Below are 25,457 nucleotides of genomic sequence, written 5' to 3'. Positions count from 1 at the left end.
TGGATAATTCCAGCAAGTGTCTGAGGACTGATGTTTGGTGGCCTGGCTTTGGTTATATGAGACAATCACTTAGCTAATCTGACCCTCACTGTCCAGGTCACATCTCCAACCCTGGCATCAAGGGTTGGGTGAGCTCCACCCTAACCATGTGGACTGAGAGTGAAGAAGGGTAGTTCCCCAAAGAAAAACCGGCAGGGATGGGGTATTCCCAGATGAAGGGAAATAGATGTGGGAGAGGCAGACATAGCAGATGCCCACCACAGGGCATTTGCTTCTCAACGCTGAGGCTGAGGGAGAGAGACATCCCTTTCCTGCCCAAAGGAAAAGAGTGTGGGTCCTTCCCCCAGACTATTCCCTACTACAACCAAATAACCTCATCTGTGCTTAGCTATACCTACTTCCCCAGTCCCTAAGGAAAGGAGGGAAATACTCCTGGTTACCTGGGGAGCCCCCCCAACCCCCTGCTTAAACTCCGTTCTGTTTCTACAAGTTACATCACTGCAAGAACACTAGAGAAGAAAGCAATGTTATGTGTGTTAAATACACAAAGAAACACATTAACCTTGTGAGGGGACTCTTTTAAGTTAGAAGGATCTGGGTGAATTTTGGTTAGAAGATTGATAAAATTCTGGATCACTAATATTATCTGCTCAAAAGTACCTCTGCTATTTGCTTTTCAGTTTTTGGTTTAGAAAGTGGTTAATAATTTGGTTTCAGTTGCTGCCACATTGCTCGTAGGCCCTGGGATTACACAACCACATTTGTTCCTGAGAGTGGCTGATGGCAATACCTATACTTGCTGGATAAAGCATTTGAAGTCAGCACGACGCTGAGGAACATGAGCAGTGCGACTGAAAGATGGAAATAAATATTACCCCTGAAAGCTCACCTTCCTATGTAAATCCATTTTCCAGAAGGAAGATGGTTGCAATCTCTTTTCCAAGCTGGGGGCGAGTCAATGCCCTAGATGGGAGGAAGCTGAAGGCTCCAGGAAATGCTTTTCTACCTGGGAAAGACAAATGTTGAGGTTGCAAACCTTAGAATGGCTTGCCAAACAAGTTCACTGTGCTCCAACCTGCTCGGCACAGGAATCTCCAGAGGTCAAAAACCTACCATTCTGGGGGCGCCTGGGTTATTAGTTAAGTTTCTGACTCTTGGTTTCGGCTCAGGTCATGATCTCACAGTTTGTGAGTTCAAGCCCCAGGTCAGGCTCTGTGCTGACAGCACGGAGCCTGCTTGGAATTCTCTCTCTCCCTCTCTGTCCTTCCCTTGCTTGCTCTCTTTCTCTCTCAAAATAAATAAATAAACTTAAAAAAAAAAAAAGAAAGAAAGAAAGAAACCTACCATCCAAAAACCTGCAAACAACCTAAATGCCCAAAAATGGAGAGGGGTCAAATCATCAGGTTCATTCACTTACTCAGGAAATATTTATTTACATAATTTTACATATTATTTACATAATATGCCTATTACGTGCTGGGGATTATCTTGGCTAGTAGGGTTTTCAGGTAATTTTTTTTTTCTTCTTTAGACTTTGTTGCTTTTTTCCAAATTTTCGCAGATGAACCTGTACCACTTTTTACCATCAGATGAATCACTTCACCATCACAAGATGAATGTTCATCCAACAGGGACAAAATCAACCAAAGGAACCGATGTTGCGAGGGAAGCAGATCTGGCAGCACTTTCCAGGTAATAACTGCTGCCTAACAAATCGCCCCAGACACAGCGGCAGAAAACAACAGCATTCGCCCATTGTTATTTCCTCTCGGGGTTCCGGGGATCCGTGGGGTTCAGCCAGGTGTTTCCTCCTTGGGGCCTCTCACGCAGGTGCAGTGAGATGGTGGCTGGTGCCGGAGTCATTTCGAAGCCTTCATCACTCACATGCCTGGCATCCGATGCTGGCTGTCAGCAGGGACCTCAGCTGGGCTGGAACACTAGCAAATGGCCTGTTTGGCCTTGGCTTCTTCACAGCATGGTGGCTGGGTTCTAAGGGTGAGTGCCCCCAGAGAGCTAGATGGATGCTATGTTGCCTTATATTGTCACATCTGAGATGTGACACAGCCTCACTGCCACTGCAGTGTACTGTTAGAAGCACATCGTGACAGTCCATATTCAAGAGGTGAGGACTTACCTCTTGATGAAAAGAATGTCAAGAAATTTGCAAACATCTTTTAAAGTGATTACACAGGGGTTTCCTGAACCAAAGTTCCCAGAACCTCTGCAATGCTCCAATACCACCAGCCATCCTACCCACCACCCCATGAGTCCCTGTCTTTTTCATCTCCTCAGCACCCCTAAGCCCACCTTGAACCCTCATGAAAGAGAAACCAGAGACAGCAGATGTCTCCACGTGTGCACAGACTCCCTCAAAGTGTTCTTAGAGCAGAACCTGAACCCCCTTCCCAAGGTGAACCCTCTCTTTTCACTTCCTCCATGACCTTGTGTACCTTCCTCTCCATTCACCCTCATATTCTTGAAATGTGCTGTTTCTTCACCTTAAATAAGCCCAGCCCTCAGAGCCTAGGGTAAGGAGACCATCCAGAAAGTTATTCCAATAAACTAGGCAAAGCCCAATTGTGGCAGTAGGAAAAGGGAGAGACAAAGGAAATTTCACTTTGGTAAAGAATGGTCATGCCCTTGGAGGTGATAATATGGGGGCAAGCGAGGGAGTTTTTAAACATGACTGTGAGGCTTCCGGTGTCTGCGTTCCATGAATCCTTCCCTAGTATCTTTCTTCCTAGATGGGGGAAAGTTCTCTCCGTCTTCTTAAATGCCAGAGCAGTGAGTGGTCACGTGTCCTGCCAAGAAAAGGCTGAGGGGGTGAAGGCTTCCAGAGAAGAGCAGAGACGGGAGGCAGCAGGGGCAGAGTGCTTGGGCTCAGGACTTGTTCAGGACTCAGTCCCAGAGCTGTCCAGGCTCTGACAGCTCACCTTCACATCTGGAGGCACTCCACTGGGGTCCCAGGAAATCCACCCTCACCATTAAAACAATTTTTTGTGTGCAGTAAAATACACATAACATAAAATTTATCATTTTAACTTTTTCAGTATATAATTCAGTGGCATTAAGCACATTCACACCATTGTATGACTATTGCCACCATCCATCTCCAGAACTTTTCCCAAATTGAATCCTCCTAAATTGAAACTCTGTCCCCATTAAACTGTAACTCCCTACTGTCCCTTCTCATTTTTCCCCTACCCCCACCCCACCCCGCCCACAGCCCCACCCTTCTACTTTGTTTCTATGAATTCGGGAAAGGTGCTCCTATAAGTGAGATCATACAATATTTGTCCTCTCATGTCTGGCTTATTTCCCTTAGTATAATGTCTTCAAAGTATGTCATCCGTGTAGCATGTGGCAGAATTTCATTCCTTTTTAAGGCCTAGTAATAATATTCCATTATATGTATTACCACATTTTGTTTATCCATTCTTCCATCGGTGGGTCACTTGGGTTATTTCCACCTGTATGTTACCGTGAATAATGCTGTTATGAACATGGTTGTTCAAGTCCATTATCCGGTTCGGATAAACAGACCGTGACGCACCCATATAATGGAATCGTACCCGACAACAAAAAGGAATGAACTATCGACACATTTGACAACACAAATGAACTTCAAAATGTTATACTGGGGTAAAGAAGCCAATAGCCACATCCCCCACGTAGTATATATGATATGATCCATTCATGTAACATGATGAAAAGTACAAACTAGTCTACGGTGATCGAAAGCAGATCAGCGGTCATCTGGCCAAAGTGCGGGAGCAGTGGGGGGGGCAGTGCCGGCCAACAGGTGACAAAGGGTCACGTGTTCGCTTTGGCAGCACCTGCATTAAAGATTACAAAGGAAAAAAAAAATAATAAAGATTACAAAGGTCACCAGCACGCTTTTGGGGGTCATGGATATTACCTGGATTGTGGTGGTACACACATCAAAATGCAACAAATGGGACAGTTTAATTATGTGCAGTTTATTATAAATTATATCATCATCAATTATTTTTAAAGTAAAAAAAAAACAAAACGAACAGGCTATACCAGATGATCCTGTATTTGTTGAAGGTAGAAAAGAAGAAAGAAAAAAAGACATAGAACGCCCTCCCAAATGTTTCCAGCAATTCTCTCTAGATGGGTTTATAAATTCCTGTCTTTGGGAGGGGGAGTTTGCATGGGTTAAATATGTTTTCTAATTTCACTGCAATTAATATGTAATGCTTTCATAAAGGGGAATCCTCTGGCCCAAGTATGCTTCCTCCTACAAAGGAAGTAACCCCAACCTTCATAAAGCCTACTGCACGTGCACCACTGTGCTAGCAGAAAGGCAGCTGGAACCACCCCCTCCCATATTTGGCTCTGCTGTTGGTCAAAGAGGGGCTGACTCCCCCCCCAATGTTGGGCACGTGACCCGGGCCTCTCCAATCAGGACATCCTGGCCTTCTCACCACAGGGACTAGTGCAGGGTCCCACCAAGGGATATTTAGGAACTCATAGGGGAAAGGCTCTTTCTTTAGGGATCCCAAGCTAAGTGGATGGAAGTCTGAAGCTGCCCATGGAGGAAGGGGGAGACTTGATACCTGGTCAGAATCCACTCAGAAGAAAGCCAAGTGGTGGGAAACAGAGAAGAGACGGAAGGAGACGAGTTCTTAACATTTTTGGTAGAGCACCTGGATCCAGCTGTGCCGAAAGCCACATACCATTACGTGAACCAGTCAATTCTTTCTTTTGCTTATGTGACTGTCCTGTTCCTGAACCCCTAGTGCCGACCTCAGGCTCAGCAGGTATCCTCACAGGGATCTGCGAACCCTGCGCCCTCAAATCCTTCCATCTCTACCCTCTCCTTTACATCATTTTGGTTGCTGGGTGGGATGTGTATTGAGGGGTCTCTGCCCCTACAACTTTGTGGCCTCTCTTATGCCTACTGTTGGGAGAAGTCCAGAGACTCTTGAGCCCAGCTGTCTGGGTTTGAACCCTAGATTCACCAGTTACTAGCTGTGTGACCTTGGGTGTGTTTCTGGACCCTTTTGCATCTCAACTGCCTCAGCGGTAGTAACAACCAACTATGGGTAGAATTCCTGGGTTAAAGGAAATAACGCACAGTGCCTGGCACTCAATACATTAACCTCATTTTGGATTTCATTATGATTGCTCCATTGTTGATTTTATTTTAACTACTATTTGCTGCTTCTAAGCTGTCTAAAGGGGTTGTCCCATTGTGCTCCCCAGGGCACACTTACCACCTCTGGGGTGACTATCTAGCTCCAGCTGTGTCTCTAACAGGCTGTGGGTTCCGCAAGGCAGGCGGAATCTTATGCTTCTATCCTTAGTGCCCAGCACAGAGTGTAGCTGAAGCACATACCAGTAGGACTCTGGAATGGACTGGGGGTGCAGTGGGTGGAGGTCATTCAGGGAGGCAGCCAGGATCTTGCCCAGTCTAACAACGCACCTCCCCTTGGTCCTCGAATCCACTGGCTTGCGAACCTATTCAGAGGGTGGCAATGGCACAGCCATCTCTTGCACACTAAAAACTCCTTTCTTAGAAACTAGAGCATTTCTGTCAGGAACCCTCTTGTTTTTCACACCAGTCAAGCTGTCAGGATTAAAACTGATTGACCGTTTCCTCATTTTCCAGACCATATTTAACTTGCTACATTATGGATTTTTATCCGGGAGCATTCTTTGCCAGTGAATGAGACTGTGGGGGGAGAAGAGCAAAGATTTAATATTAATAAAAAACAGAACACTTTACATTGAGCTAATTCTTCTGACTTCTTTTTTTTTTTTTGATGTTTTGGGAAAGACGACCAATTTGCCACAGCCTGCTCTGTCCCACTTAGCTCTCTGCCATTTGAGAAACTCTACTCCATCCTTGGGCCTGATTCCTTGCCTATCCCAGCATCCTCTTCACCTAACCACCATTTACCCAAAATAAAGCCCCAAAGAGAAAGGGGAATGAGGTCATGCCACGAATGCAGTGGCCATTAGAGTGACAGTGTGAGAGGCACCATGTGAGGCACTGTGAGCTCTCGGGGGACTTTTGTCCTTCAATCTCCCAGCACCCCTAAGAGGTCAATGCTCTTGGCTGCCTCTGTGTTCCAGATGAGGAAATGACAAAGGGGCAATCCCTGCCCAGGGGCATATGGCCGGGAGGACTGCAATTAGATTCTGGGCTGGTGCACTGTAGCCCATTGAAAATGCAAGGTGACCAATACCATGGGCCCTTGGGGCTCTGCTGTTGAGGACTGGGGTGGGGGGGGGTTGGTGGGGTAGATAACACCCACCCCTCCTCTCCCCCTCCCACCCGCCTGCAGCCCTTCATTCCTGACAACTGCTGAGACTCCTGGCTGGTATCTCTTAGATTAGCCCCCAGCTATTTTTATGCTGCCCTTGTTTAGGGAAGAAACACAGCTTGGGCAAACCCTCAGGCAGGGCCCCAGGGGAGACCACCATTAGTCAAGGAAGAAAACTGAGCCTATTTTACATTTTACTATCTTTTTTTTAGACTACAGTTTTCCTTAGACAAATATCCAAATTGGGTCACACTGCCAAATTGCCTCCGGCAGAGAGTTTCTGGCCACCTAAATTCGCCAACACAAGATATCTGCCTTCCTTCAGAACAATATATTGACCGTTGAATGAAGTCTCCTCCGTTGGGCGGGTGGGAAGAGGTGTCAAGCAGATGGCCTTGGTGAAGGGAACAGGAAGCCTGGAAGGGGGATGGGAGGTGTGTCCGGGAAGACTGGGAGGCTGGAGAAGAGCCTGGGAGAGAGAGGTCAGGGTCGAGCTCAAGCAGAGGAGTGGAGGAATGGAGACGACAGAGGAACCTGGAGCTCACCTGAGAGTCTGTGGTGGAGAAATAACTTTGGAATTATTGACAGCAATTCTCCTGATGATTATTAAACCGTGGGGGACATGGAGGTCCTTGCCTGTGAGAGAATATATAGAGGGAGGCAAGGGCAGAAGCTCTAAGCAGTACTTAAGGCTGAGTGGGAGACGTAGAAAAAAGAATGAACAGGAGTTCTCAGAGAACAAGAGGAACACCGGAAGTGTGGGGTCACAGAAGCAGGAGGTACTGGTCAACAACTGCTGAGGATGAGAGAAGGTGGAGGCCAACATCCTTCAGATGAACAGTCTGGAGGAGGCCTCAGCAAGGCTTGTTTTTGGGAGAGTGATAGGAGCGGAGGTCAGACTGGAGTGGGAGATGAGGAAATGGAGACTTGTCACAGAAGTTGGGTGGTAAAGGGGAGAGGACAGCAGTGGCTCAGGGGGATGGCAGGCTCTTCCATGTCCTGTCCAGGGGAACACTCTCTCCCTCCACAGGTCCCCAGTGCACAGGCACCACCGTCATTCTGGGTTGTCCTTAAAGACAGGGGGGCTACATTTATGTGCGGTCCTCAAGTGCCTGGCACACGGCGGGAACCCGATAAATATCAGATGCTTTTTGATGATGATGGCAGCCACAATGATAACGATGAAGATGATGATGAAAAACACAGATCCTTGTATATCGGGAAGTCTCCTTGTTTGGGGGATTAAATGATGAACAGACTCCCTAAGAAGTCTAACCAGTACAAGTGCCTCCTCTGTCTCTGGGCATTCCTTCTCAGTCTTGTTTGCGGGTTCCTCTTTTTTCGTAGTTGTTACTTCTCTGTCTATACTCAAATCTCTGGGTGGTCTCATCCAACCTCATGGCTTTAAATCCCATCTACGTGCCTCTTCCAAATTACCCAGCTAGCCCTGACTGCTCTCCCAAACCCCATGCACACATAGCTACGTGTGTATCTGACGTCTTGACTAGAGGGTCTAATAGATCATCTCAAGCCCAATGGGTCTAAAACCCAACTCCTGATCTTTTCCTCCTTTTGTTACTTAGGCCAAGAATTTCATAGTTTTGGGACACCTGGCTGGCTGACTTGGTAGAGCACACGACTCTTGATCTCAGGTTTGTGAGTTTGAGCCCCATGCTGGGTACACAGATTTCTTAAAAATAAAAAGAAATTAAAAAAAAAAAAGAATTTCATAGTTTTTTGCTTTCGTTCCTTCAAGAAATCTTATCCTGTTGGTTCTATCTTCAAAATATATCCAGAATATGACTAGTTCTCACCGCCTCTCCTGCTCAGCCAGGTACAAGCCACCATCATCTGCCACCTGGACACCTGCGATCGTCCCCCCAGCTGGCCTCCTGGCGCTGCACTTGTCTCGTTCACTTTGTTATCAACACGTAAGTCATATTAAGTCACTCCCCTGCTCCACTGGCTCCTCATGTCCCTCAGAGTACAAGGACAGTCATTCTGATGACCTATAAGGCTTTTCATGATTTTGTCCCCCAGTAGCTCCGATTTCCTGTTACTTTTCTAGGACTCCTCACACCCTGCTCTAGCCATACTAGCTTCCCTGCTATTCTCCAAAACATCAGTCATGTTCCAGTTCTGTACCCAGTTCTGATGTGTGTTTCTTCCCCACACCAACAAGCGATTCTCTGACACCAGCTGGGTATCCTAGAATTCAACTCAATTCTGACACTATCTGCTGGACACAGCATCAGATCCCACAGGTTAAGGGCTCAGTCCCACAAACTTCCCCCCAAATCCCCACTTCAGCTGCCCACCACAAGTCCAGGCTGTCACCTGTGCTTCTGACCAACAGGCTGTAGATGGGAGGTTCCCATGAACACCTATCTCCTCCTCGGGTTTGCTTAATTCACTAGAGAGGTTCCCAGAAATGAAAGAAACATTTTGCTTACTAGATGACCAGTTTATTAAGAAAGGGTAGAACAGCCAGATGGAAGAGACGCATAGGGCAAGGCACGAGGAAAGGATGCAGAGCTTCCATGCCCTAAGTGTGCCACCCTCCCTCAATCTCCACGTGTTCACCAACCCAGATCTCTGAACACAGTCCTCCTGGGTTTTGTGGAGGCTTCATTCGACGGTCATGATTGATTAAATGATGGGCCACTGGTGACTGAACTTAATTTCCAACCCCTCTCCCCTCCTCTGAGGTCCACTGGCAACCAGCCCTGTCTTTTTAGTGCTTTCCAAAAGTCGCCTCATGCACGTAACAAAAGAAACCTTTATCGCTCTCACTGCAGGAAAGTCCAAGGGTTTTAGGAGCTCTGTGTCCCTGACTGGGGACACCAAATATATATTTCTTACTATCAAATATATATTTCTTACTATCAACCACAGTATCGCAGGTGCTCCCACTGTAGCCCTTTGCTCCAGCCCCAGCTGGTCCCTGTGCCGGAGCCCATCTCCCCCAGCAGTCCGCATGGCTAAGGGGTCTCCCTCCCCAACAAGCCTTTGCTCAGACCTCACCTCCTCAGTGAGGCCAGCTCTGACCACCTTACTTAATACTGCAAACCTATCCCCACACCTACATTCCTGTCTCCATTAGCAGGCTTCCCTCTTTCCTAGACCACTTATTGTCTAACAGAATGAATGGCTTATTTGTTTATCATCTGCCTGCCCTCTCTCACATATTGTAAGTTCCACAACAACAGGGAATCTTTGTTTTATTCACTGCCTATACCTAGCACAGTGCCTGGTACAAAGTACATGCTCAGTAAATACTTGAATGGACGACCTCTTGACAGCTGCTCTATACTTTTAATTCTTTGACTGTCACCTAACCAAACTGTAGAACACAAGCTGGCCTTACTTTTCACAGTGAAAATGAAAATCATCTATGAAACATCTTCTAAAAACTATAAACTTTGTACATTTGTATGTTTGTTTGTTTTTAAAGTCTGGTACGTGGAAAAAAAAATCCGCAAGAGCGTTCCCTATGGACTGATGAAGCCATACACACAGCAAGACCACAGAGCAAATGTGAACACTGCCCCCTCATGGTTGAACATGGAGACGGTTGCTCTCCGTCCAGCCAGCCCGCTAGGGGATGACTTTGAATCCCGGTGGCTGAACGGGGTTCCAAGATACAATGCTATTGATGACATTTCAAATTCAACCTAGCAAGTTACAGAAGAATAAAGTCAAAGGGAGATTTTTTAAGGAGTACAGCGCCCACACATTCCCATATTGGAAGGAGGATGTTGACAATTAGTGGGAAGTGGTAAAGAAAAATGTTAAGACAAGAAAATCCTAAATTGATAACATCCATCTGCTGCACTTACAGCTGGAATCTGAGTGGGAATTTCCCATCTGTGCTTTATTCTCAGCTTTAATTTGACTATAAATAAGACACATGCATGCACAATTTGCAGTGAATGTCTTCTGAGGCCAGAAATCGTTTAAGTATGATATATGTATATACAGAAGTGTGTACACACACGCACACACACACACGCACGCACTTTAACTTAGAACCTACTCATTAAACTAGTCAGTCTGAGGTGTGCAGCCAATCTCTTAAGTACTTGGTCCCATGAAGATTTGGCAGTTCGTAACTGAAGCCAAAGCCTTAACTGTTGACATCCTCTGCTCAAACAGATCTAAACAGAACTTGTGATGCCCAGGCCAGCTTTCACCGAAGCCCCTGTTTGCTGCAGGAAACCTCAGGGTCCAGAGCCCTGGAGGTGGCCCCATTTGGGAAGCCCACTGCTCAGTCAGACAGAAGCTGCACTTGTTACTTCACATTCTTGTTGGAGTCTCATGTTGACTAAACAAATGTCTATGTGGACTATCACCCCCATGTTACAGGTGGGGAAACTGAGGCTTAGTGACATAAGATATCTTGCCCAGAGTCACATGGTCCTTTAGTTAAACAGCCAAGACTCAAAACCAAGGTTCAAAGTCCATGTTCTTCTCACTTTCCCCTCTGCCTCCATGTTACACATCCCAGGGCCTCTGGGGCTATAAATAGTGGGGAGGCTGGGATTTCATGTGTGAGGCCAGCCAGGCCTATAGCACAAGGACACGAACATCTCCCAGCCTAAGCCCTAGGATCCCCCAGGCCTCGACAGAACTCAGGCCCAGACAGGACTCCGCTTATCACTAGCCTCCCTCTCATCGTTATATTTAGCTCTGCACCTCAAAGAGAAAGACATGCGCCAGCCCCCAAGACGCTGCACACCGAGAGGCCAGGCCCACCACTGTACACAGAAAGAAAAGACTGTTTGCCTCAGCCTTTTCAGGTGGGTCAGCCACCTCCGGTGGGGGCTTTCTGTAACTTACTTTTTTAGAGCCTATGAGATCTTGTTCTCCTTGCTCCCTGAGGGAGGAACCACAGCTGCTTTACCAATCTATTTGTAACAGTCGGCAGGATCTGTAATACATTGCATATGACTGCTGCCTAATAATCCTTTGTTGGGAGAACAAATAAATGATCTAAGTTCATGTCCTAGAAATCTGGACACCAAAAGCAGGACACAAATTCCCAGAAGGATACCTTATAATCCAAATGCATTTCATTCTATTAAATATAGTCAAGTTTATTCAAGAAATGGACGTGAGTTTTCCTTATCCTCCTTCCCCCCCCCCCTTTTCTCTTCCTTCTACCAGATCTGGCACTAAGGCCACAGCAGGAGAAGGAGAGACAGGAGGATCAAAGCCTGAAGGCTGGCCTCTGAATGCCCCATGCGACAGCCATAAGCACTGTTGCGACGGCTCGTGGAGTCCCTGTGTCCCTGTAGGTGTCTCAATGACACCTTGCTCTGCTCGCCCTTTGCCAGCCAGCCACCTGCAGGAACCTGGGGAACTCTGTGTCTCTATCCAACCTGCAGAACAACTGGAGCAGACTGTGGAGGCATGGACTGGTTTACCAGAGCTTGGTAGCATGGCCAGATCTTGACACCGGACTTTAAAGGGCAAAAGCTGGTAATTCCCTATCTTACAAAAATGGAAAGAGCCGCTTTTTTATAATATAGAGGACCGTAGCGAGGAAAAGGGCCAGGGCAAGGAAAATGAGAAGTTTGTCCGTCAGCTCTCGGCGATTATATTTTGTGATAAGCTTCCGTCCCAACTGGATGGTCCCTGACATGGACTTAAACTCTTCATTTGCATCCAGGATAGTCCGGGAAGAATTGGCTGAAACAAAAGAGGGAGGAAGCCTGACTCAGAGACTGTAGAGCACCAAAACCAAAGACTTTGCTCTGCTGGCTGGGTTACCAGTAAATAACACTGCACTCTATAGCAAGTTCCCTTGAGCCAGAAGCAAAGATGTGAGCAGAGACAATCCAGAGGAGCAAAGAATAAGGATACTACAAGGAAAGCACTTCTCTAGGTCTCATCCAGCTTAGAGCGATGTGACTTTATATACAATGTCACGGGGCCATAACTAGGTGTTCTCCAACATGAACATCACCAGGGAAAAAAGCAGAAGCGAGTTCCTTTCCTGACCACCAACTTCAGTTTTCTGAAGCAGGGAGGTGTTGAGAACCACCAGTCCCAAAACGAACTTGGGTGACTGTGGCCAGGCAATGTATGGTACGGGGGCAGAAGCTGGGAGTCACCAAGACTGTCCAAAGTGCACCCCGCCCGCACCCCTGACAGTCAGATCTGCTCTTTGTGGGATCAGAAGAAGTTGGGCTGGGCCTTGCCACAAGCCCTCACACACACATACCAGTCCTTCAGTCCTGAGACACTGCTGTAGCTTTAAAGATGACGCACCTGTGCTCTGGCCACTGTATGAAATCTAAGGGGAGGTACATGTCCCTGAAGGCTCACTGTATCCAGGAGTCAAATTTACTTCTGAGTATGGGTATCTGGGCCTGACACTTGAGTATACCTGGCAAGGTTCTCCCACAAAGCCTAGCAAGGCATCATCAAAACATCCACAGAATAAAATATGCTGTTAAAGTGAGGTGTGAAAGAGCATATTGAAAATTTCCACTTATGGAAGAGAGAGGAGTAGAAACAGTATTTAATCTGCTTGTGCTAGACACGCTTGGAAGACCTCAGGAGGATATAAAAGAAAGTGGTAACAGTGGTTGCCCTTGGGGAGTAGACCTGGTGTCTACGAGGCAGCCCAACACGGCAGCCCCTGTACGTATGCAGCACATGAGCATGTGAAATGTGGCTAAACCAAATTGAGACGTCCCTAAGTGTCAAACACACACGATTTCAAAGACTTAGCATGAAAAAAAAAAAAAAAAAAAAAAAAGGTAAAGTATCAATAATTTTTCATATTAATTGCACACTGAAATGGTAATATTTTATATGTAATGGGTTAAATACATTCAAAGGTTTCTTTTTACCTTTTTAATGTGCCTACTGGAAAATTTAAAGTTCCATATGTGGCTCACATTGTGTTTCTGTTGGACAGTGCTGGCCTAGAGGTTCCTCCTTAATCATGTAATATATGTTACCTTCTCACAAAATTAAAAGTTAATAAGTAAGTAAAAGAAATTACCAGAGGAAACAGAGAAGCATTTATATACAGGCAGATGAGGGGTGAAAATAAACACTCAGATATCAAAAATCCCTCTTGGTCCTCTTTCTCTATGCCTGCTGCCATTCCAAAAACCTAAGTAAGAACTTGTTCAGAAAAAAAGCTAGTAGGCCTTTCTTTTTAAAAATCATAGAGGATTTTAAAGCATCGCCAAAATAGACAGAATAGTATCATGACATGCCCTGTGCCCATCACCCATACCCCAAACTGCTAACTCCCTGGCACTCTTGTCCCCACACTACTACCCCACTCAATTTCAGCAAATTCCATTATATCCCTAATATGCTTTAAACAAAACAAAACAAAACAAAACAAAACAAAACAAAACATAACTGTAGTCCTAACAGGCTTTTAAATCAAGCTGACTTTCTGAGCTACAAGGAAAGGATTGCATTCTTTTGGGGCATCTGGGTGGCTCGGCCGGTTAAGCATCTGACTTCGGTTCAGGTAATGATCTTGCAGTCCGTGAGTTCATGTCCCACACTGGGCTCTGTGCTGACAGCTCAGAGCCCATAGCCTGCCTCAGATTCTGTGTCTCCCTCTCTCTCTGACCCTCCCCAACTCGCTCTCGAGCACGCACTTTCTCTCTCAAAAATAAATACATTAAAAAAAAAATTAAAACATTGGATTCTTTTTTCTTCAACAGCTTCTCTCCTGGTAGGAGAGAATGGGCCCCAAGAACAGCCCTGAAAACCCCAGAGGCCATCGGCATCTCTGTACCCTTCTCACCATTTAACTACATTATCTGTTCCCGGTATGTGCATGCGCAGTCCGTCACCTGCATCAAAGCAGAAAAGCCCTCAACTAACAAGGCCAGGCGGCCCCCCCTTTGGCATGTTCTCCAAGGCCTCTACCAAGGCTTGAGCCCCACCCCCAGCACACATGTAGAGGAGGTGACCGGCTGGTTCTGAGCCTAAATGCCCAGATACGTTTCAAACAGAGGGACTGACCTTGGGGACAAGCTGCTTGCTTTCCTTGTGCTTTTCTGACTGTTGTGTGCACTGAATAGTGCACTGAAAAAAAAAATGTGGCTCAAAATGACAGATACTGTTTAGGGGCGATAATGGTATCGTGCTCTGGTTTTGTTTGTTTTCTGTTTCACGAGTCTCTTATCTTTCAGAGAGACACACTGAGATATTTATAGATGATGTCTGTGATTTGCTTCAAAATAATCCAGATGAGGGCACGGAAGGGCGGAGCCGAAACAAGACTGGCCATGAGCAGATAGCTGCTGAAGCTAGGGGAACGGGTCCGTTGGACCTCTGCACCATGCTCTCTACTGTCTCCGTGAAATCTGCCAAAAGTGTTTCAAAGTGTAAACTCTCTTCTTCTGTTTTCCTATATGGAGGACCCTGAAGAGGGCCAATTCTCTTCTGCATTACAAGAGAGGCACTATGGGAAAGCTGCTGGGAGAGAACCAGATGCTCCAGCAGCTTCTTCTATGGCCTTTGACTGTATCTTTTAAAAGCAGTTCACAGTGAAAATAACACTGGGGGGTATAATTGTAAGCCGAGGACCTAGCAGCCTCGTCGGCAGCCGATACACTAAACATCTCCCTAGGCAGTGATTCCCAAGCCTGCCTGGCCACACGGGTCCACAGAATGCCAGATAAAAAAATACAAGACTCCCAGGCCCCTTCCCTGGCCCTGCTGGGAGCCACTCTCCAGAAGAGGGCCTGGAGATCTCTGCCTTTCACATGAGACCCTGGAAGTGCTTCTGCTGGGGAAACATTTTGACAGTGGTATGCAGATCTTCTAGTACAACCATGAAACCCAAAAAGAGAAGTAAGAGCAACACATCCCACTCTGGGCAAGACCACGCTGTCGAAGAAGTGAGAAGCCACCCACGTCAGCCAGCTTCGGGACTAGGGTGGGGGGCAGAGGTGGAAGAGCCTGGTGGCAGGTGCCAAGGCAAAGGCTCTGGAGCTGGTGTCTCTGGGAGAAGCTTCTAACTCCAGGTCTGGCTTTACCTAGCGTCTGCATGGCTTCCTCGCTCTGCTGAACCTGCTGGGACATCATCCTGCTGATCCCCATGAGGCTCTCCGTAATGGAACTGGACGTCTGGGCCAGGCTCTCTTTGGTGGTTTTCCTAAAAATCCAGAGTGGGAGGAGGAATGTCAACAAAAGCCTGACTGCGAGAAAACCCCATTTTCAAATGAGATCCCATTTTTTTATTTATCAAGATACCATATATACTTAAATATCAATGATCGCAGTCAATGCCACCAAGGATGTGCTGAAGACTGCTACCCTTCTGTGAGAGCAATTCGGCAACAGGTATCAGGACCCTTAGAAATGTTCGTGCCTTTTGCCCAATAATCTCATCCCTGGGAATCTCCCCAAAGGAAATATCCAAAATGTGGACAAAGCCTTATGTCCTAAGACGTGCCCTTGTGTATTATTTATAATACTGACAAACTAGAAATGTAAACACATGCAAACAGGGGATTAGTTAATACAAGAGAATACTACGGACTCTTAAAACTTCGTTTAAAGAGTTTTCTAAAACAACAAGCAAGTCTTTGTGTTATACGATGTGAAGAAGAGCAAGATACTAAATTTTATATACAGTACGATTTTTGACTTTTTAAAAAAAATAATGGGAGGAGACAATACATCACAACATTTGTAACACGATTACAGCTTATTCTCATTTTATAATTCATATTTTTCTTTATCAATTTACTACAAGTAAGCATATATTTCTTTCATACTTTAAAAAATACTACTTATATAATAAAATTAAGTACCAGTTTTACATTGAAAACAAGAAGGGGCTGCCTACAGTGGGTTTTGCACCTTGTCAATTCCATTATCAGGGCCCAGAAAGACAAAAAGAAAGATACCTTTGCCTTAAGAGGTCTCCTCCCTGGAGAAGTTCTGCTTTCTCTAGATTGTCGATAGCAATTTTGCAGGTGAGATTAGCCTTCCTCCATGAGGTCTGATTGCTGGAATCAGAAGGGTCTCGCATGAGTTTCTGTCAGTCAGATCAAGTCACGGCAAGTGAGTGATGGGGAAGGCCTGGCCCACAGAGCCCATCTCCACCTCCCGACATTTCTCCCTCTTGGCTGCCCCAGCAGCTGCCCCAGCTAAGGCTCCAACACCTCTGGTTTGGACCCTGGAGGCTGCCTGCAAGATGTCCCCCTACTGCCCTACTGCCCATAGCTGTCCCTTTCCTTCCAGGGCAGCCAGAGGGAAGAGTTTGGCCATGGCACTTCTGTGTTTACAGCCAGCAAGGGTTTCAGAGTTCAAACCCACCTTGGACATACAAGGCCCTGTTCTGTCAAGTCACATCTGTAACACTTCAAGGCTCCGTCTTGTGTACTGGTTAGTTCCATTCCTTGAGAACCATGTCTCACTCATCTTTGGATCACCAGTAATTAGAACAACAGTTTCTGGCCCATTAGCCAATTAATATGTGTTATAAGAAGTAGAAAAATCATAGAAAGACCATTTTCCCCAGTATTTCTTTTCCAAGCTTTGTTTAAACTCCAGTTAACATACAGTGTAATATTAGCTTCAGGTGAACAATACAGTGATTCAGCACTTAGGGTTTGCTCGGTATTTCTTTAAGACGTGCTGTCTTTTACACACCCAGACCGATCATGAACAATACAAACACAATGTATTAGCAGAGCCCAGTTTGACACGATTTATTTACATTCTTTACCTGATCTCCCTTGTGAGAGACAACTCAAATTTGGTGAACAGCTCCCTGGGGTTAGCAGTGTAACCTCTGTTGATGGACTATAAAAATGTTAATTGGGCCCCTCAGAGAATCAAACTCAAGCACTGGAACTCTTAGGCAGCTGGATCACATCAGTTTTGCTAACCCCTGAGATATTTACAAAGTCAAGCACGGGGCACATGAACTGAGAGGGTGTTTTTCTAATAGCACCTCTGTGCTTAAAACATTAAAACAAGTTCTCTGTCACCTGAACAGCACCTGCTATGCCATTTCACACCTGGTATTTAAAAAGAATCAATTACATTTTCAAACTGTGGGCAAGGGAGCTCTGCTCGACCCTGTGACACAGAGATGAGTGAGCCATAGTGGCCGCCCTCAAGCGGCTCACATTTCTTGGGGAGAAAGACAAGCAAACAAAGGATTTGTTGACCGGTGTGATAAGCACAATAACGCGGGCAAGCACAACTGCTGTCTCAACACGGCTTGCCAAAGTATTCATTTACTGCCTGCTCTCCCTACCTGTACCTCCACATCATGGATGGCCATTCTCAGACCCGTGCTGAGCCTGTTTCACCTCGTGTAATTTACTATACTTTATACAAGGGTCCTCTTTACTCACTGTTTACAACCTGGGTATCCTTGGTGGCCAAGGGAAGCAAATGCCATCGTGACACAGTGATACTACTGAGCCAAGCACTTTAACACCGGTCACCACGCACACATCCCTCCCTGCTTACACCAGTCTCTACCACGCCCACATCTTTGTCAGACAGTCTTCTCCTGATTGCTGGGTATTATAAACATAGCTGCTCTCAGCAAGGATAATGCTGGATAATTATCCAAATCAGAAGCAAAACCACAGACAAATACAGATCTGGCAGAGTTAGAGCAATTAACAAGGAGGAAGAGAACACCTAGGAGGGCGATGACCAGCAGAGGCTTCAAGAGAATGACCTGGCTACCAGAGGACTGGGACAGATGATGGAGCCCTCCGATATTTTTGCAACAATAATCCTCTGTATGATATGGTACCAAGGTCAAATGTGAAGGGACAGGTACGGTTTCATGCCATCAGACAATTTTGTTGGACAGTCCCCCAACTCAATACCAAGAGAGAGCACATACCTCAGTAATATAATTAAAGGTTAGCACATGAGTTATAACGATCATCTCCAAGTTATTTAACATAACATCACCTTAGTTACATCTTTTTGGTTTCATTTTTTAAGATAAGGTCCCATTTAAAACTTTCTAAATTTTGTTTCATCTTAAGTAGGTTCATTTTCAGTGGGCTTTTTCTGGTATCAATTATCCTTAAAGAAAAAGGACCTTGTATTACATGAGCAACCATTTTTTGGGTTTGTGTTAAAAACATAAAATATAGTATATGGTTAAACACGCTTTTGTAAACTATACACAATTCGACCTACCAATAGCCCCTACCTACCCCTGCTTTGAGAATTACTCATCTAGAGAGGACAGTCTGTGTATAAATGACACATTTAAATCACGAAGCCAGGTTTATTAGGCAAAGCTCTGCACAAGCCTCCCACAGAGCAAGTGACCCAGCACAGGCCCCACCTACCTGAGCATCTGCTTCTTGTGATTCTCCACTTCCTGGAGCAGAACTTGCTTCTCTGACTCTTTGTCTTGCTCTTTAGCTGACTGCTCAAGCTCCTTTGGGGAAAATAGCTCTATGTTAAAATGATTTTAAAAGCCAATATAAAAACCAAAGAGCACTTCTCTTTCTAGGGAGGTTATATGATAGCACTTAAAAATGCTCCTAAAAGAGAACACTCAGGAATGCCAGGTGACATATAACAAACATCCTTCTAAATATAGAGCTGAGTTTGCAAGAAAGTAAGGACAATCCCCAGGGCCCCAAGGTGAGAAGGAAACTAAGAGCCAGAGATGTCAGACTGTGAGTGAGGCACAACTGCCCTGGGATAGGACATTTACTCCTGTCGTCCGGGCCATGACTGGAATCAAAAGGGGGGAAAAATTACTAAATAGGAGCCCCTTGGTCCCACTTTGAGATACATGCAAACATCAAACTGCTATATGTGTCTAAATGTTCATTCTCCATCTCTGTACCTATTTCATAATATACTGGTAGCGAACAGTTTGAAGGTTTTAAAGCCCATATATGGACAGCCAAACAAAGCATTGAGCTATCTGAGGCAGGGAGACACAAATCCAGGACCTACAAAGAGATATCCCTCCAGTGAAAAGGTGAACTAGGAAAACGTCTGTCAACCAGCACGAAAGACAGCATGGAAGCTTGTCCCTTTTTCTGCCCTGGGCTCTGGCTAGGATACGAAATATCTCCTGAGAATTTAAAAGCATGGAGCCACACTCAAGCTGATCTGGAGTAACAATTCCTCCTCTCTGAATGGTTTGGGAATCTTCACCGAGGAGAAATGAACATACAAAGTGCTTCCAGACTTACGACCCCAGGAGACATAGCAAAAGCAAATCCAAAAACCTCTGAAAAGACCTGCCTTCAGTCCAGGTTGTACAAAAGTCCCACAGATAAAGTCAGCTGAAGAGGACTGCTCACAACCCAGAATCACCAAACACCAGGAGACAAACGGTCCGCCTCAGTGAGGGGCAGCGGACACAACAACTGGCAGTCTGAGACCCCCCAAGAACTTCACATGATGGAAGTAGCAGACAGACTCTAATGAAAGATGTCATTATACCTCAAGAATCAAGCCATGTTCTTTGTTTACAGATTAAAACAAGTTCCAGTTCCAATCAAGCTACTGATGCTAAAAACATCAACATTTTAGTGCATTTATATACGCATTTATTTATATACTCATTTATGTGTTAATTTGCACATGCTGGTCAGGAACACGTGTCTGTATCCACCATTTCACTAGCTCAGAGATAACTTCCAGTTAATGGTCCCAGATATTGCTGAGTCAGAGAAAAAAAAGAATGTAAAGGAATGCAAGTTTTGCAAATGTAGCCAGTAAATTATTCGCTTAATTATTTACTTAAAATCTAGATTCCCAGGCACCTGGGTGGCTCAGTTGGTTAAGTGTCCAACTTCACCTCAGGTCATGATCTCACAGTTCATGAGTTCAAGCCCCATGTCGGGCTCTGTGCTGACAACTCAGAGCGTGGAGGCTGCTTCTGATTCTGTCTCTCTCTCTCTCTCTGCCTCTCCCCTGCTCACACTCTGTCTCTCTTTCTCAAAAATAAACAAACATTATTTTTTTTAAATAAATAAACATTAAAAAAAAAAAAATCTAGATTCCCTACCAGAACGTGAACTCCAGGAAAGCAGGATTTTATCTAGTGTTCATTATATATATTCCTTGTGCCTGGCACATTATTAGGCACCAAATCACTGAATGGAAGAATGGATGCATGGGAAGAAGGGAGGGAGGAAGGAAAGAAGGAAGAAATGTATAGTTTCCTCATAAAAGGGAGTTCTGTCATAGAGACCCAAATAGTTGTGGAAGAAAAGAAAGGGGTAAAATAGTTCTCAAATTCCAGTCTGAGAACCACATACACAAAGACATTCACACAGGTATTTACACATAGTCAGTCGATGCCCAGCTGAGGCATATGTTGAGGATATGAGGCCAGTTCCCCAGTACTACACAATCTTGTTGCAAATACACAAAGTAGTCATTCATAAAGAGCTAAAAACATCAAATAGGAATCTTGTATGTATTTCCTGGTATAAATGTTCAGGAAATGCAGATAAAACTGGGATGGGGTTATTCATTCACTGACCATGTGCTTATTAAGTCCTTACTAGGTGCCAGGATATTCTGGTGCTCGAGGAGGTGATTATGGGAGAGAGGGACATAATAAATATGTAAATGTATCAGTGAAGTAATTTCAATTAGTGAAGGAAATAAGCACTGAGCACTCATATACTTAAACAGAAGGAACATGAAAATACTTAGGGTGGTGGGTGTGGCTGCAGAGTTGAAATCATGAGAGTCGAAGAAAGGTCTTTCAGGGAATGCATTAGCTTTAAAAAGCAAAACAAACGAAAAACCAAAAAGCAGAGAAGTAGTCCAAATAAAATGCCCTTTGATACAGAACTGGCTAGAAAACTAGGACTATAAAAAAAGAACGAGGGGCGCCTGGGTGGCTCAGTCGGTTAAGCGGCCGACTTCGGCTCAGGTCACGATCTCGCGGTCCGTGAGTTCAAGCCCTGCGTCGGGCTCTGTGCTGACAGCTCAGAGCCTGGAGCCTGTTTCAGATTCTGTGTCTCCCTCTCTCTGACCCTCCCCTGTTCATGCTCTGTCTCTCTGTCTCAAAAATAAAAACGTTAAAAAAAAAAATTAAAAAAAAAAAAAAAAAAGAACAAGGGAGCACTCTAATACTGATATGGAAAGATTTCCAAAAGATATTGTTAAGTTTTAAAAAGTGGTGTTTTAGTATGCTACCTTTTATAGGAGAAACTGGAAATAAGAAAATATATTTGGCTTTTTTTAGTATTTGAGTAGATACACCATGAAAAGATACCTAAGTAACAAATGTGGTTACCTGTGTGGAGGAGAGGAACAGAGAATAATAACACTCATACATGGGACTTTTCACTGAGTGTCCATATTCACCCATGGGCATACATACATCGAATGTATACACATACATGAGAAAGTAACAGCCTTTCAAAAATAAAAATTCAATTATAAATCAGTGCTACAGTCGGAGGCAAAAAAAGATCAGCTAGGTTCAGTGACCTTGCTAAAATTCTAAAGTGAACTCTTATGGCAGAAAGTACTTATTTTCAAAACTGCCCTTGAAAATCCCTTAGGAAAGCAATACACAGGGCCCAGACATACTATTTCTCAGGTCCAAATGGCCAGTTTTGCTACCAGCTTTGAAACAGACTATCCTCTGTTAAGCAACAAGAGTTGTTGGCTGGCCTGTGGGGCCAGGTCACAGGAAAAGCGCAGATCTCTAAACTCCAGCACCACAGAGTGAGACCAAGGGCCCCAGGACCCACCCAGCGACGGGCAGGCCCATGTACTCATCTTATTCTCTCTAGGGCACAGCAGCACAAACAGGCTATGCAAACAGGTCCTTCTCGCTCCACTGGTTTTGAGATTGCACATATGCCATAGTTGGATTCAGGAGTGTTATATGTGCATATGATGTGATTGGAGACCTCAGAAACAGGGAGGAAGAGGCTGGGCAAAGAGCAGCAGGAAACAAACAAACAAACAAAAAAAACACCACAAGAGACAGTAGCAACACATTCAAAAGTTCTTCACTTTTACCTTGAGAGCAAGTTAGTACAGTTACCCTCACTGTCTAAATGTCTACTGAAGAAACCGGACAGCGCTCAGGCAGCTCCCGGATGGAGCCCCCTCATTGTGACGCATTCTCCACACCTTACTTCTGCAGCTACTCACCTGTATTCTGTGCCGCAGTTGCTGAAACTTCTCTTTCACTTTAGTATTCAGTTCAGTAAGTGCACTTAATGGTCCTGAACAATCCCGAATATCCTAGGAGACATTGAAAAGGTGAGAGGGACTTTCTCAAGGCAATGAAGTGAAATGATACCATCTGTACAGTGAGAAGACTGGCTCAGACCACAACTAAGGCTGGCCTACTGACTGTTAATTCATCCTGATCTTTGCTGTTTACCTCAGCAACACAAGCAAAAACATTATCATTTACATTTCTCTCCTATTTCTGTAATTCTGAGCAGGTAATACAAAAGTATAAAAAGAAACACAGCTGTCCTAACTTATTAGTTCCTGATTTCAACAAAACATCACAGGATCCGTATAAAAGGCTTAAAGCAGCTTGTATGTCCAACAAGAACGGACATCCAAAAGTGACACTGTAACTTTAGAACTTTCCAACTTGAAAATCAGGATCAACTCCTGGCATCATAGGACAAGATTAACTTCACCCTGATTTTACAAACCATCTATTATATATAAATCACGGTGTTTACAGACATGTTCGAGGGGAAATCTAGAATTGGTTTCTGGGCATCCAAAAGCCCTGGGGTCAGGTTTTAGAGCAGGTCCTGGAGCCAGAGTATGCAGATGCAAATTCTGGCTGGAGCAATTTCTTAGCTGTGTAACAAAAAGTCACTGAGTTCTCCGTGCCTCAGTTTCCTCACCACATTACCTACCACATAAACCATGTATGTATGTAAAGCACTTTGCAGGGGAGCTGGAACACAGTAAGAGTGCAGTACATCTACGTATAATCAATCTTTCTCATTTGCAATCATGAGAACCCAAACACAGACAGTACAAGAGGGGCTTACCCAATTTAGATTATGTGAAAATGTTTTATTTGTATGAATCCTACGCTTATTTTTCCAGAGTCAGCCCAGAAGTACTGCAGTGTGTATGGAGAAGTGAAGTTGAAGAAGTTTAAATGTTTGCATCAAGTTTCCTCACTTGTTCTCTGACTTATTAAACCCCACTTCTTGCACCATGATAAAGCACTAATTTGGTTTATCCTGCATCTGGTTTCCATGGGGAGTCCGACTTTCCTTCAGTTTTTGCCACAGTTACTTGCAAACTCTGAGTCTACATCTAATGTTTAAAAGCATCTGTTGGAAATGGAAATGACTTGCCTGAAACCAAGGTTTAAAACTCTTGGTTTCTTTTTGCTAAATTCAAGGGATCATTTCTACATTCCTAACTCTTGCCTGTGCCAATTGGTTCATCGCTCTGCTGCCTTCTACCTTAAATAGCTTAAGGCAAAACACCTCAATTACCCCATCAGGTAAAGAAAGTTGTAGAGACTCCCTAAGCCCCTTCTCTAGGCTGACTTTCCTCGTCCGGGTCGCAGTTTTGCCCCAGGCCTTGGCATTTTACCTGATTTCCTCATTTACAGAGTCACAACTACGGCCTAGGTTACGTTCATTTCACCTGGTGCCTCCCGTGTCAGGCGGCCTTTGGTGTCACCGGGCACCAGACCCACAGGAGCAGGTCAGGAGTGGGCGGGGCCAATGGCTCTCAGGACGCCACCAACTGGTGGGGAGGGCGGTGTCAGAAGGCGGGGCCACCCAAGGTGACAGGTATGTTGTGTGGCGGTCCGGGTCGAGAAGTGTGAGTGGGAGGGACCAGTGGGGGTCACAAAGGGTAAGCTTGGTCAGGATGGGGGAGCATGAGAGTGTCCAGAAGAGGGCAAGACAACCGCAACTGGATAGAGGATCAAGGCCAATGGTCGAGGAGATGGACCAAAGGGGGAGGGAGGGAGCAGCCGGCCCTGGGACGGGGCCAACGACCTCGGAGACTTGACTAAGCGGGGAAAGCTTGGGAGTGAGACCGCCGAGCTTACAGGAGGCCAGAGGAGCCTGGGTTTAGGGCTGCTGGGGCCGGACAGGGGTCCCGGGAATTAGTACCTGGATAAGCGCCTTCACCTCCAGGTCAAATTTGACAATCTCTTGGTTACAGATACGGACGTGGACATCCTGGGGAGCCGCCATGTTGAGGACGCCGACTACGGGCGGCGGCGGTGCCCAAATTTAACCGCGTTTCAGCATCGCCTTCCTTCCGCTCCAGGTCTTGCAGCAGCGCCCCCTAGAGACCGGCTTGAGGCGAGCGAGCGTGGCGGCGCTGAGTCCTGGGGAGTATCCCTGAAAACGCGGAGGGAATCGGCTCTCCCCTTGGTGTGGTCCTAAGAAAAGGAAGAAGAGAAGGAGTATCAAGGGCGTTTTAACACTGACCTCTCCACATCTTCTATCTAAGAGCCATTCTAATTACTACATATTTTTTGCATAAAGGTGGGGGCGGGGGGAGAAGACTGGAAGGAAAGTATCACTTGGGATTCTCTAGAGGGTGGAATTAACAATTTTTTATATTTCTTTAAACTTTCTTGTATTTTTCATATGTTCTACAGTGAATATAAATTGTGGAATAAATGCAAAAATGATAAATGTTATTAATACTTTTAATGTGTGGGATTCAAGGCAGTTCTCTTAGAGCACCTCCTGTTGGTCCAAGGGTTCTAAAATCACAACTGATCAAGCCACCTCCCAGCTTACACCTCTTCTGAGGCTCCTGGCAGTTCCCTTTTGTGTACAGTTGGATTTATTAAATCTACCTCGCTGGAGTAGTTTTGATGGAAATAATTAAGAGCAGACTCTCAGAAAATGGTGGCTCTTTGTTTTATTTTTATTATTAAATTGTCCAAGTTTCTTAGCTGGTCTTCAAGGCCATCAGCCACCGCATCTCATCCCACTCCTGGATTCCTCAGGCTCTTTTTAGATCTGTAGCTTTGGAATGTGCTGTTCCCTCTTCTCAGAATGCGTTTCCCCTTTTGCTCCCACCCTGCGTACTTTTGTTCACATCAGCAAGCATGAATTAGGAAGACCTGAATGCCTAGTTTAATCCTCTCAACCACACTTGAAATAGTTATACCCCAGTTTTACAGATTGGCAGATGGACTAAGAGTAGGTCAAAAGTGAAACAAAA

The 25,457-nt window shown here is 45.3% G+C and overlaps 1 protein-coding gene across 1 annotated transcript; it reads right to left on the bottom strand.

The window, feature by feature from the left end:
* Positions 1-8,739: 8,739 nt before the first annotated feature.
* Positions 8,740-24,742, bottom strand: BNIP1 (BCL2 interacting protein 1). Its single transcript, XM_019450337.2, has 6 exons — positions 24,386-24,742; positions 22,425-22,517; positions 18,623-18,714; positions 16,196-16,297; positions 15,320-15,438; positions 8,740-11,987 (listed from the first exon to the last, which is right to left on the bottom strand). The coding sequence occupies exons 1-6, from the start codon at positions 24,467-24,469 to the stop codon at positions 11,791-11,793; spliced, it is 687 nt and encodes a 228-aa protein (XP_019305882.1). The 5' UTR covers positions 24,470-24,742; the 3' UTR covers positions 8,740-11,790.
* Positions 24,743-25,457: the final 715 nt, after the last annotated feature.

This window comes from Panthera pardus, unplaced genomic scaffold (genome assembly GCF_024362965.1).
Source record: "Panthera pardus isolate Hobbes unplaced genomic scaffold, ASM2436296v1 HiC_scaffold_2, whole genome shotgun sequence".
Lineage (NCBI taxonomy): Eukaryota > Metazoa > Chordata > Mammalia > Carnivora > Felidae > Panthera > Panthera pardus.
This window is presented reverse-complemented; position numbering and strand designations above follow the sequence as displayed.